This window comes from Crocodylus siamensis, chromosome 5, assembly GCF_052110815.1.
Source record: "Crocodylus siamensis isolate JL-2025a chromosome 5, ASM5211081v1, whole genome shotgun sequence".
Lineage (NCBI taxonomy): Eukaryota > Metazoa > Chordata > Crocodylia > Crocodylidae > Crocodylus > Crocodylus siamensis.
This window is the reverse complement of record NC_143399.1, coordinates 86329107-86343356: the sequence shown is the minus strand read 5'-3', so window position 1 is coordinate 86343356 and position 14250 is coordinate 86329107. Positions and strand designations below refer to the sequence as shown.

Sequence of the window (14250 nt, the reverse complement as noted above, 5' to 3'; positions counted from 1 at the left end):
TGAATGTCATCTGAAGAACAGACTCTGTCTCTCTGCGCTGTGAATAGAACTCATCCCTCTCTTTCATTTTACTAGGATCATTCAGAAGGTGCTAGTGACATGGTTTGCCATTACAATTTGCTGTACTTATTTTTGGTATAATTCAGAGGTGCATCACATTGAAGTTTGTTCTCCATCTTTGACCAATGATGCCAGATAAATAAAAAAACCTCTCTAACACGATGCAAAGAAAGAATAAAAGCATAACAGTTGTAGCCTGTATTATAGATACTGATCCCATTCCATAGGTTCTGTGGGTTCTGCAATAGTGACTTGGTTGCTAGAAAACAATGTTGTTTCTGTTTCCACTGCTGCTCGTGTTGCTGGTATTGCCTCAGCTGCTATTGCTGTGTCTCTGCCCTGTGTCAGTGGAAAAATGGTTCAGCAGAATTCTTGCTGCTGCAGAAGGGTAGTGCCAGTTGACAAAATGATAAGTCAGATATACTATTAAGCATTCTCATAGAGCGACCATATTCCTTCTCCTCCGATTCCTCCTCTGTCACTGAACAAAATAGTGAAAAGACAAGACCTATTGGTTAGGAGGGGAGGTGGGGGAGGGAAGCTGAAGGGAGAAGGGAAAAGGGAAAAAGGGAGAGAAATAAGAACTAAGGCCCCAGCTATAGGTTACTAGTAAGTGATTAAGAGTCAGATTCTCATCTGATGTCAGCACAGTGCAGCAACACTGATTTATTCCAGCAGCATTGGATGTTATAGCATAGAACCTGCCCAGCCAAAATAACAACTTGTACTTTTATTAATGATATATTTAAATAAATGTAAATAGTAAGTATCTGTGGGTGCCCATCCTACGCACACGGCACGACCCACAGAATAATAAAGGATTGCTCATGACTGATAAACCACAAGCCTTAGCAATGTCGCGGGGGGGGGGGGGGGAACTGGGGGAAAGGGAAAGATTTGGAAAAAAAAATGTTTGGAGTAGGAGGAAGATGAAATTATACCTGATTTTCCCTTTGCACCATTTTTACATCCATGCATTTTAGTATTACTTTATCTTGTTTATTTGTAGTACCACTGTCCCTGTGAACCCTTAGTTATCATTCTGTGAGGAAGTATCCAAATACAGAAGGAATACATGGGCCAAAGCTTACAATCCAAGACTAAGGAAAGAGTAGGTAATAGGTACATACAGATGGTTGCATAGAATGAAACAACCAACCTAATTTGTTTCCTTTAATTCTGATTTACATGAAGGAGAGAAAAATCAGGATAGGCTTTACCAGTAGGAATACACAAGATAAGTTGTCTGTTTGCCTACCTAGCACAGATAGGTTTTTCTATGAAAGATACTTCATCTTCGATGCCTGTTATGTATGAGCAATTTTTTGGGGGCTGGGGGGCATTTTTCTGTTTTATAGAAAACTACTGAAAGCTTTTGAGAGAGATTTGGGGACCATTGTGCTTAGGATGTTTTTGGGATGGAGGGTGGATGGTAAGTAACATCGTGGGGAAAGGGGATGATGGATACAATTAAGTTTTGATTTGAAATCTAACTCACATCTTTGTGGATAATTTTAATGTCTCAAAACTATCAACAACGTGCAGTCTTTTTTTTGGCTTTATAATTCTATGGATAAAATAGTAATGAACATTTTACATGGGAACCATGTTTGGTTAAAATGAAGTTTCAGAAGCTGATCAGAACACAGCTGCCAACAATGAAAGAAGTCAGTTGCAATGGAAATGCTGAGTATGTATAAAACAAAAGAAGGAATGCCTTAATTGCTCCTTTGCCCATCATACATCATACAGTGTTGGAGACATTTTCTACTCAGAGTTTCTGGTGGAACAGTAAAGAAGTAGGTGTTCAGCCTACAATGAACAATAACAGGAGTCACAAACCATACTACCAACCATTCCCTACCAATTTATAGAGTTAGGATCTCAGCTGCTTTAGCCACAGTCTATTGCCTCCCCTTTTGTTCTGCTTACTCTAATGTACATAAATCTTGGCCTGTTCTTGACCCTAGCCTCAGTAGCTTGCACTAGTATTTCAGGAGCCAGCAGGCAAAGAATCCAGTTAGCAACCCTATTACTGAGAAGTGCTTGCTCTCATAAGCAAGCAATGGAAGTTAGTGACATTACTCACAGAAGTAACGGATATTTAGCAATATTGCAGACTGTAGGCCCTGAAGTAGGGAGGCAAGCAGAATAACAGTCACATACAGCTGAAGTACTTACGTGGAGAGCCTTGACCAAAAACCACAGATAACCCATACTACAGTCTTACAAAGGTGATTAAATGGATCAAGAAAGTTACCAGATTAAAACAACGAAGACTGTGACATTACACTAATTAAATAGCTATTAAAGTCTATGAGGTGACTAAAAGAACATTAACTGACTCAGATACATTAAAAATATCTAGATTCCTGCCCAAAAATTTGAATGAATTCAGCCAGTTTTTGTTTGTTTGTTTGTTTGGGGTATTTTTTCTAAGCTTTGAAGAACTGTAAGGGCCTAGAGGAAGAACATCTATGCAGCAAGGCTGAAAGTCTAGACTTGGACTCTAGTATTGCAAGTACTGCTTAGCCCAGAAATCTTTCTGCCTCATTTTATCAGTCTGCTAAATGGATAATGAATGCAATTTACCAGCCTCACAGGATTGCAATGTCTTAATTGACATTTTGAGACTTGCTTTGAGATTCTCAAATAGAAATGACTTTTCCTGGGAAAATATCTACTTGATGAACATCTGAAATTATTTTAAAAGTAAAAACAAGAAGTATAGATAAGCTTCTCATAAACAGTACTTCCACTCCTAGTAATGATGCTTACCATGGGATAAATGTAGTATCATTAATTCACTACATGCCAAGTTTTTCTTATCAGGTGAACAGCAAAGTATCATAAAGCATTTCTTAATAACATATAATAAAAATATATATTTTTAATGGAAGAGGGGAAGCTGGATCTTTTTGAGGGGCCAGGGCTGGGGGGGGCATAAAGGACCTGGGTTCTACACTGAATTAACCTAGCAACTTAAAGAAAAAATAGATGGATTAGATCTGCTATGTTATCCAGCCCACATCTCTAGAAATATGTGATCTTCCCAGCGTCACACTCATTGCCATTTTGTCTAATTTTGAATGACTATCCCAAGTGACTGAGGCTTCTTCTACTTTGCTTTGAAGGTTATTCTAAATCTAGGGCCATCAGATGACACAGTCATGCACAGATAGTTTTAGCAATGCCAGTCTGAATGGAAAGAGGGGAAAGTGTGTATTTAGAAGGCAAGACAGGTGACTACTGAGCTAGTCAGGGGAAGAAATGAAGGAGAAAAAAAGAGTTTAACTTGAAAGGATTGAAAGACAAGAATACAACTTGAGGTGGATGGAGCTCTTAGTTATGGGCTGCATATATGGGGTAAGGCAAAAGAGAAAATATTCCCCAGGTTACAGTTCCTTCATATACTTTGTCAGCTTTTCTGCTCTACTCTGAAGTTCCATAATGTTACCAAAGCTGAACTTATTGAAAAGCAAGTGCCTAAATAGGGATCCATTAACTCTTGGTATGCCTTCCATATATAAAGCCTGCACTAACCTACATGTTGCACTTGAAGCTGCTCAAATATTGATCACATTAGTGGTAGCATGAATTTGGAAAAGTCACACCTTAAGGCTGTAAACCTTCTCTGTCCCCCTACCTGCACAGCTGTGACTTGCCACTAGAGGGGTGGTGAGAGGGGTGCTGACTAGGAGCTATAGCTGTGAGTTTCAACTACAGGGCTAGTGAAAGGTTCCTATCCCTGTTCTAGGCTGTATGTGAGAAATGGTTGGTTGGAGATAGGAACATGAGGCTGGGAGAGTTAATGGTGAGTTAGACCTCACTTCTAGACCTGTCTGTGTCCTGCAACCTGGCTACCTAGCATGCACTCTGCAAGCTCTTTGTATGGGGTTGCACCCATGGTGGTGGGGAGGTCACACCCCCAAGGGCAGGAAGGGGAGTTGGTTTAATGCCATAACCACCCCCCAGGCAGTAGAATTCAGGGAGAGGAAAGCTTGTGTACACAGAACAGGAGGGTGGAGGATGTGCATCCCAGGATGCTGTAGGACTGCAACTTGGGTAGCTCATCTGTGGGGAGATGCCACACATTAATGTAAAATGAGCTGGAGAACGCAAATCAGAGATAAATCTGCGCTGGAATGGCGTAACTTTAAACTGCCTAAAATGTGTTTAAATTAGTTTCAGGTGTTAATGTGTGGACAATCCAGGGGTTAAGCATGCCTGGAGTCATCTAGAAGTAATGTATAACAAAGCCCTGATTTACTGACTTAGCCTACTGTAAATGGGCATCTTATTTTCTGTTCAGAATCACTCATCCCTTTCTCATGCCACAATTTTTCCTTTCCTGTTTTGGGTCATGTTTTGCAAAGTATTATCTGGTAAATTAAATCTTGTTTTGTTTTATTTTGCCTATCTTTGTAATCCCCCAGGTCCTTGTACTCACAGATGTTTGTAGCTATTCCTAGTCTTCTAGTCTAGATTGTAATTGTCACACAGCTGTGAGCAAATTACAGTGCAAATTATAGTGCGTGACCCAGGGACAGCTTTAGAAAACATTATAACCTAGGCATAGAACTTTGGTAAACTTCTTTCCTTGCTGTTCGCTGCTCTTGGAGTTTGAGTGGACTGATTTGTTATGCTCTATATTAACAACAAATGACTATACTCACTCATCTGTTCAGAATAGGAAGTAGAAGGGATAGAGTGAGAGTTTCATACTTAGCACTCAGGAAAAAGGGAGGTATAAATGAGTACACATCAGTTGTTTGGACCTGAACATCCTGAGTTCTGGGTTGTCCACCAGCACATTTAAGAAATGTTCTTATTTGTTTATTTATCAGTATTTAATTTCTATTAGGTAGTCCAGTCGAGCTTTCACCCTCAATGTCTTCTGCTGATTTAACTATTGCTTTGCTTATTCCTTCTTTCTAAATGATAAGGGTTAGAAAATGACAAACCTTTAGATGGGGTTTCAAGATTCTCTTCTTTTCCATGGCTTAGTTTGACAGTGGCTTTCCCCGAGTTCAGAAGGTGGATAGGAACATCAGATTCCCCAAGAAAGGGAATTCTTCAAATGTCTGATGCGACCTGCACACAGACCTGAACATATCAATTTGGTCATAATGGGATGGAATATTTTTGTTTTGTTGTATAACATCTCTAGAATGTATATGAGTCATTGGATCTGAAAGTGTGAGATAGGAGAAATTCCCTCTGAAAACTGAATTCAATATCACTTTATCTTGAGGGAAATTGTTCAGATATGAGTCACTGGTATGTTTTAGATTCAGAGATTTGGAGAATTTTGAGATTTCTTTATTTTTCTACAATTTAAAGAATAAACTAATGCAGCAACTTGTACGGAGAAGGGGAGGGGTTTATTCATTCCAGGTTTTGTGAAATATATGCAGTCAGATTTGAAATTAAATGAGCATCACCTGGTGTCAACTTTATTGTAGACCCAAATATTAAAGGACCTTTTCTTCAATTTATGATTCACAAATCTCCCAAAAGAAGCATTAAGTGATCCTGAGCTGATTTTGCAGGGAAAGTAAGAACAATTATGACTTCTTGTGGGTTTCACTGGGTCTGCTTTGATGCTTGCTTTGGATATTGCAAACTTAAAATCATAAAATAATGCTGATAAATAGGGAAATATAAAGGCACTTTTCATGTTTGAAAAGAAAGTGGCAGAATGGCCTCATTTAATCCAATTCTGATTGTAACTGAATAGAACTCAGAAAGTACAGAGATTCAGTACACAGATCTAGAAATTATTATAGATAGACAAACAGATGAACATTGGGAAAGTTTAGAGACATAACATTTTTGAGACTACATGGTAAATGAAAAGATTTCTGATTAACTGCTGTTTGCATACATCTCCTTGGCCTACTTCTAACACTTGAAATATCTGGCCACATTTTACTCAAGTTTGGTAGCATCTTATTCCCTAAAAGTTCTTCTGAATTCAGTGGAACTCTTTCTGGTACAAGATACTATTATTGCTCATAAAGTTGTAAAAGTCCAGTCATTAGAGTTAGTGCATCTTCAACATAGTGCAAACTGGGAGTATGTGGGATTGTTTGTATGGGGGTGACCGAAACTGAATTTGATAAAGGTGACCACTTTTATCAGCAGACTGCCTTATACTTCAGTTTATTAAGCATTTCATAAGAATTCAAATTAATGTACCTGTAACTAGATGGAACTACAACAGTCGCAACTTTTACATAATTCATATTTTATTCATTAAGAGGCAATAGAGAAGCAAAAGAATCACCAAGTAGTAAAAATTTCTATTTACTTATTTCTATTTTTTATAAAAAAGCTTGCTTTCCAAATACAATTTTTCTATAATCTATATCAAAATGGAAGCTGGAGGTACCAGTTAGCCTCTGAACACTGATCATTTTCATCAACAATACTGTGTATTTATACATTTCAAATAACACTGTCTCCTGAGAAGTAACATTTTAGAAGTTCAGCTTTATCAAATTAAACTTAATTCCACAATAAAAGAATATTTAGCAGTCTTTATATATGCTCTTACATTGTAGTAGAATGCATTACAATGTTAACTATAAACATGAGTTTATTTTAAATACAAATGTCAGAGATATTTGTTATCTTTTTATTATAGTTTTTGGAACATTATTTCCATGGGTGAATCTAGGATTTTGAGAAGGGGGGTGGGGGAGGTGCAGATGGCATCATTATATATAACACAATACACATTTTTATCCAGGTAAAAAGACACTAAAAGCTTCACTAATAAGTAGGATCCTAGAGCTATTTTATTCAATATAGGATTGCAGCAAAAAACAAGAATTTTATTTGCATGTCCATTAGTTTGCTATAACATATATATGAAAACACAGCAAACTAGACAAAAATAATCCAAAGATGTTGTTTCATTAGTCTCTGAGTCATTATAGTTATATGTATGTCTCTTTTTCAGATTCATAAAACAACATCTAGCCTTCTTGAGCATCTGGATAGTGCCTCCAATGCTTCATTGAAAGTGATTTCCACACCTGAGTTAATGTTTTTAGCTAGAGCTAAAAAAAAAAAATAGTCATCAGGGCTGTGAAATGGGAGCTACCTGACTAGGAGCAGCTAACAGACAGAAGCATTGCAGAAGTAAGGATAGCTGGAATAGTGGAACCATTAAAGACCATTTAAAAGGAAAGAGGGTTGTTCACTCTTCTAGAATGAAGATTTTAGAAGGAATCAAGCAAATTATAATCAGCCATGAAGTCAATGGACTCCCTCACTGCTGCCTCAATAGAAATGTTGCTGCCACTGCTAGGCAGTTGGCTTTAAACTTTGGATGGACAAGGAGTCAAAGTGGTCACTTGTGGTTCATAGGACATAGCATGGCAACCTTCAGTTTGGACATTACTTAGCATTTCTATAGTGGCAATAACTTCTGCATGTACCCCTTCTCCCCCCACACAGAGCCACACTTCTTGCAGACTGCTTCCTTGCACCCTAACATAATCATATGCAAGCTCTTCACAGCTCTCTTACTCTGCAATAAAATCTCTTTTAGCTGTAATTTCATTAAATAGAAATGAATGTTAGAAATAACAGGGACATGAGGAGTAGATTTTGGAAATTGATGTATAGACTAATGGTTCTCAGTTAGCATTGCCATACTCACAGTCCCATCTGTGTTACTGAAGTCCTCACTAGACACACATACACTGGATCCCAAACCCCAGAGAATAAGACTATGGATGCTGGAGGTATTTGAACTTGGATCTGATTTATACAACTTAATTCAGCCTCTAGATAGAACTCAAATCTGTAGGGGACCCCAATTTAGATTTGAATTTAAAATTGAAATTGCAGTTTGATTTTTTGTTGTATAGACTTCACTGTTTCCTAAAAACAAGAAATTAAAAGGAATGAATATATCATATTCATATATCATATATCACTGAGTTTAAAATAATACAGCCCTTAACACAGGTGCAGGCAAGATCCAGCCCACAGGCCAGATCCAGCCCACCAAGCCATTCTATCTGGCCCATGGAGCCCCTAAAAATTTTATTAAATTAATATTTATTCGCTCTGGCTCCCTGTCAAAGCTGGAGTCAGGGGCAGTAGAACCAGAGGGAGCCCTCAGCAGGCTTGCAGCATTGAGCAGCCCAGCCCCACTCACCCCAGCCAGTTTCCAGCTTTCCTGCCCCTACCCTACTCTAGCACCACGTGGCTGTGGCTCCTGGCTGCATCCCTGGACCGCAGAGCATGGGACCATGTTGGCAGGGCTGTGTATGTGTGTGCACGCACATGTCAGCAGGCACAGGGGCAGAGTACATGTGTGCCTGCAGGCATGGGGCAGAGTATGTGTGTGTATGTGTGTGTGTGTGTGTGTGTGTGTTCATAGGGTGAGTCCCACATGCACACCCCTCTATACACATGCACCTACACCCTCCCCTCTCACACAAACCCCAGTCACCCTCCCCCCATACCCACCCACACACCCACAGCCCCCACAAACCTATACCCACCCCCCACAGTATTCAAAAATAAGACTTAATTTTAAGCTATTGTGCAGTCACCTCTGTGTACACTACACAAACACATGTAAATCAGGACAAAAATATTTTTTGAAATCAAACTAATGAATGTTGCAAATGATCACTTTTTAGAATATAATTTGGTATTTTTCTGGTTCTGAGATGGCAAAACCCTTTGCTGAAAGGAGCACTTCCTGGGGCAAGGAGAGGGACATCTGGTGGCAAAGGTCAGAGGTTAGGGGATGGGACTTTTGGTCACAAGATGGCGACCAGGGGGCAGGGCACCTGTCAAGAGGTGGGGCTACTCATGCGGCCCTTGACAGCTTGCCAAAACTTGGTAAGCAGCCCTCCACCTGAAATAATTGCCCGCCCCTGCCTTTATAGATTTTTTCTTCTTCTCTGTTTTAATATTTTCAGTTTAAAGTATTTGCTTTCTTCCTCACACACGGAAAGGTTGTCATGTCGGGAGGGAGAGTCTTTGATCTAATGTGAGTGTAAAGGAAGTTATCCTATGCTCCAATGAGGAAACTGAATACATGTAGATGCCAACTGGATTTCAGAAGGTATCTTCGAAAGGTTAAGAATGCATCTAATCTTTGCGGTCATTCATGCTCACAATTGCAGCTTAGAAATCAGTTTTGTTTGGTAGAAGATATTACTAGAAAGATGTCTGTTTATACTGGTGACCATCACACAAGGGAAGAATAACCTACTGGAACAACTAAACAACTTCATTAAGGGTTCCTGTCAGCCTTTGAGACCTGGTTTAGGAGTTCTGATGCTGGTCTATAGCTTATTATGTTTTATATCCAGAGTGACTTCAGATACCCTTAACAGCCTTTTTTAATTGTGAAGCTTGAAATAGTTTAGCACTAAGCCTGTTCCCAAGCTGTCAAATATGCTTTAACTTGCACATGCTGTACGTAACCCAATACATAATCCTTTCAGAACAATCAAAAACAAACTCACCATAGGAAAAAATAAAGTTATGTTTATGTTTTGGAGACTAATTTCTGCAATGGTTGAGTTAAAAGAATGTTATCTTGAGTATGCAGCCCATTACCATTAATTCTGGGATCAATGGAAGAGATGGTATAAAATGAAAGATTGCTTTGCTAACAAGTATTGCAGTTTTGTCTTCTGGAACTGTGAAACCTGGAAGTAAGCTTTGTTTTGAAATGTATTTCCCTTCCACAAGATACAACAGTTTTACAATTATCCAGTTACACTATAATTTGTTGTTCAAAACAGGATCCTCTTCCAAAACTTGACATGGCATTTTTGAAAATTTGTCAAAAATGTGTTCTTTGTATTTCATGCAAAGAGTATGTGATTCCAAAAGCCATTACAAATCATATATTTAAAGATTTTGTTTGATAGATTCATATATGATTTTGACAAACACACTTAAGAGAAAATAAAAAGATACAGAAACTACTTACAGAAACACAACTTAGTCTAACATTACAAACATCCTCATTAAGCTAATTCAGAAAAGAGGAAACCTCATGAAGGTATAAACCACAAATTTATATATTATTTTAAAGATACCCCCCTACGACAAAAAATATACAGAAAATTCTGTTTGCTTGAAGATGCTAGAGTAGATATTAAAAACTGGGTTATGTTAATGTTTAGGTCCATTCATATACACATGTAGGGATATAAAAACATTCTGTAACAAGTAGTTCCACTGCACTCCTGATCATGAAATTCACTCATACATTTTTGTAGACTTGGGTCATTGTCATGCGTCATGGGTTTTTGAATTCTGATATGTTATGTTATACTGTCTATGGGGTGGGATTTTCAGAGGGGCATAAAGAAATTAGATTTTCAACTCAAGTTTTAATTGTAGTTGGTTGTGTGTTAAGTGTTAGTAGCAACTTCTGTATATGCAAGTTACTGTTGGGTCAATGAATCCGATTAATTCTATGTACATGTTTTATTTACAAAGGAGGCAGTATATGGGAGATAGGATTTTATTTGGTCTCCATTCTGATAGGGAAATATTATCTGAGAAAAGAAACCAAATATTTCTTGCTTCATATAAATATATAATCTCCAGGTAAAGGAGGCTATTTAACTAACAGATGCCCATAAACTGAGGGGAGAACTAACATTGCTACCAGCTCATCAATCATTAACTGACTTTTCTTTTTCATAATGTATACTATTGTTGTGAAATTAGATGTGTATTTTTTGTTGCAGTGAAATTTGGACTCCCACTGTATATTAAGGTTCCATGTATAAAGGATTAGATGTTTTCAGAAATAGCGAATCAAGTACTAGAATGTAGCTCAATAGCAGCTCAATAGGTTGCTTTAAGCATCAGTAACATTTTCTTCTTGCTGGTGCCTGTAATCATCTATAACATACATCCTACTACTGTCTGTTATATAATGCACAATCTATAAGCCTTTATTAAACCTTTATAAATAAAACCTTAATATAAAATGTAATTATGTCCAATCTATAGCATTCTCCTAATCTAGTATAAGACTTTTTGATCTGCATGTTTCTTAAAACATTTGTTTATAGTATAAGAAAGTGCGTATTAGATGTTCAGACTTATCATGTCAAACATCAAGGATGACTTGCCATCATTTCACTATCAGTGTAGTTCTAAGATATTTTATTCTGATAATACACTTAACACCTCATATGTCAGTTTGAAAGGCTATGATTTATAGGCTCCATTACCATAGATTTCTTTAAAAAATTATTAAAACATACTGGAAAAGATTATTACTCTAATATATATACATAGACATTTCAGCATACATTAGTTTTCCCAGACAGTATATTGCCATTCTCTCAGGTTCCATAGCAGTGTTTCTATTTTACATGAAAGTATTCTGAGGCCACCAAAGGATATAGCCCATATTGTCATTACAGGTTATCTATAGAAATTACTTTGTAAGGAATGCTTTGAGATGGAAGGTGTTTTGATTTGTTCCTCTTGATTTATGGTCACTGGATTACATTGTTTTAAAAGACATACAGAAAAAAACAAAACCAAACCAACAAACCTCCCTGGGACTGAAACACTTTGTATGTGTTGTTGTTTGCAGTGCATGCCAAGACATTCATGGGCACCAGAGCCAAGCTGGCGAGCTAATTAAATATATAAATGTATGTGTTTAAACAGCCTTGTAAGGAGCATTGGAAATCTGCAAGATGAGCGAATATCTTATAACTTCTTCCGCAGGTGCAAGGATAGCTACAAGCCATGGACTTTCTGTCCTGCTTCTTGTTTGTGGCTTTGTGAAGGGTGCTTTGCTTTAACCTAAAAGTGCTGACTTTTTCCAATATCGCTTTCTCTTCTTAAAGCAAAGAGCAAATCGCCTGTAAAATCCACGGAGCGGACAGCAAAGTTGACCCTAACCTCCAACCACCACTCTGCACCCAATGTACTCTAAATCTCTACACAAGGAGCACCTTCTTCAGGAAGTACAAATAATACAAAACAAAATAAAATACAAAAATATATAAAAAAGAAGAGGATACCACACATTTTCTTGAATATATATTATTTTCTTTGACGTATCACTGATCTTTTATTTGAAGAGAACTGGTGTGATGTAATAGGACATTTTGTAATGGCAAGATCTTGTTTCCATTTCTTTCGGCAAGTAGAAGCATTATATCCTTGACTGCTCAGGGGTTGGCCTGTGAGTCATCGGTATTACACGATTAATTGTGTATGGCATTTGGTTTCCAACTTTGAAAGAACTGTTCCAGCCTGGAAGCAAACAGAGGCCAAAAGAACCAAAACAAATCTCCAGAAAACAAATTGACTCAGTGTCAGCTACAACAAAACACTCCCACAAACTTTGACAAAAAGCCATTTTTTTTGTTTGTGGGGAGGGAGGGCAAACCAAAAAATTCAACCTTAAAAGCAGCTAACAGGACTAAAGGATGTGGTTTCTGGACAAGCAAGCAAGAAGTTGTACTAAGGTTTTTGTTCTTTTGTTTGTTGTTTGTTGCATTTTTTTTCTTTCTCTCCTTTTCCCCCCTCCCTCTTCTTTTTTCCTTGGTTTGTTTCTTGTTCAATGGTGGCAGTTGCTGACTTAGGCCAACTCCTGATGACTGCGTGGAGGTTAATATAAATACATCTTTTTGTGTGTTCTATATTTCAGTGTGTTTTCTCTAATTTTGCAACTCCTGTATATGCAAAACTAACTAAATTCTGTAAATTGCTAACAGTATGTGTGATATGACTTCAGAGTAGACATACTATGGTCTTCATGCAAGCCAGTTTTTAATATTATCTATATGTCATGCCACCAACAACCATCTTTGTTTCCTTTTTTGATGAAGCATTATTTTTTAATTTGTAATTCAGTACTGTGTGGATTTTGTAATACATACATTCACTTCCACTGGTTTGACCCCTTACAGATGGCAGTGCAGCCCTCTGTTTACTCTGTAAAATGCACATTAAAATTTGTTATGGTCTCTGAACACTGAACTATTTTAGTTTTGTGTACAGTGTGCTGCAGTTTGATTGCTCAAAGCCCTTTTAATTTAAGATGCTTGTTGAAGATGAAGTGATTTTAACAGTGGAGAATGTAAATGTGACTTTGCAGAGAAATACTGAGTATGAGCAAAGTTAAAGGATGGGGAGACAAGCCGATAAACAAATAAAAAAGTCACAAAGTGAACCAAACTGACATGTTCTTGAAAAATTTATTTCAAGAATGGCTTTTACAAAGTAATTTTACTGTACTGGTTCGCTACAGTCACAAAAGTACTGTGACAATGAGGTTGTTTTCTTTACTGTTTCTATAGGTTTTTTATTCTTCATTCATACTCTTATTCAGATTACCTTATGCTATGCTTATGAACTGAAAATGAAATGTTGGTGTTGGCTGGAAGTGATATGCATAACATGAATTACACTCAGTAATGAAAAAAGGAAAATGTATTAACATTTGTTGCTAGAAACAGACAGTTTTTATTGTTTCCTCACTCTCTTTACTCTTGAACAATCCAAGTCCTTCCTGCTTGTTCATCTATGGTCCGAACAATCATTTATATAGTACTTTACATGATTCTTTGATCTGTTGGTAAAAGACCCTGCAACACAATATGGTCAGCAGAAAGAATGATATCTCATTTTAACCTAATATCTCTTTCTCCTCATAGTCAAAAAGAAGTAGCTACATTCAGTGTCCCTAAAATCTAAGGCAAGGTTTGGAAACTTATGGCCCATAAGATCTGGTCTGTGGAGCCACTGAATCTGGCTCATGGAGTTAGGGAGCTTTGGCTATGTTTGGTGGTGGGTGGCTATGCCTGCCCTGTAGCTGGGTGATGGAAAGAAGTGGTGATAATGGCAGCAGGTGGGTCCTAGTGCTGGTCTTCCTTAGATTTGAGCTAGGCCATTCCAGCCCATTGCCTGAAAATGTTGCTGGCCATTGGTCAAGGGCCTGAAGGTCTAATACTGGACTTTTCAAGAGTCTCCCAATGGCCTGTTCCTCTTCCCTTTAAATTAATGGCACAGGGTCAGTCTGTTGGCTGGCTCCAGCATGGGGTCAGAGTTTAGGATCAGTCTGTGGGTGCAAATCTGCGTGCCAGCCAGGACTGCCATGCTGGGTCTGGCCTCATAATGATCCCATGCACTGGTATGATCATTCAACCCCATAGAGCTCCC

General features: G+C 38.0%; 1 protein-coding gene across 4 annotated transcripts in view; it reads left to right on the top strand.

Annotated features, from left to right (window-relative positions):
* The window catches only part of VSTM2A (V-set and transmembrane domain containing 2A), a 32039-nt gene extending 18767 nt beyond the window's left edge, over positions 1-13272 (top strand). Inside the window, exon 6 of one of the 4 annotated variants that reach the window (XM_090049633.1) lies at positions 11928-13272. In XM_090049633.1, coding sequence (XP_089905759.1) covers positions 11928-12016 — 89 coding nt within the window. In that variant the 3' untranslated portion in view covers positions 12017-13272. The other 3 variants (XM_090049630.1, XM_090049631.1, XM_090049632.1) reach the window with 3 other exon arrangements.
* The last annotated feature ends 978 nt before the right edge of the window (positions 13273-14250 follow it).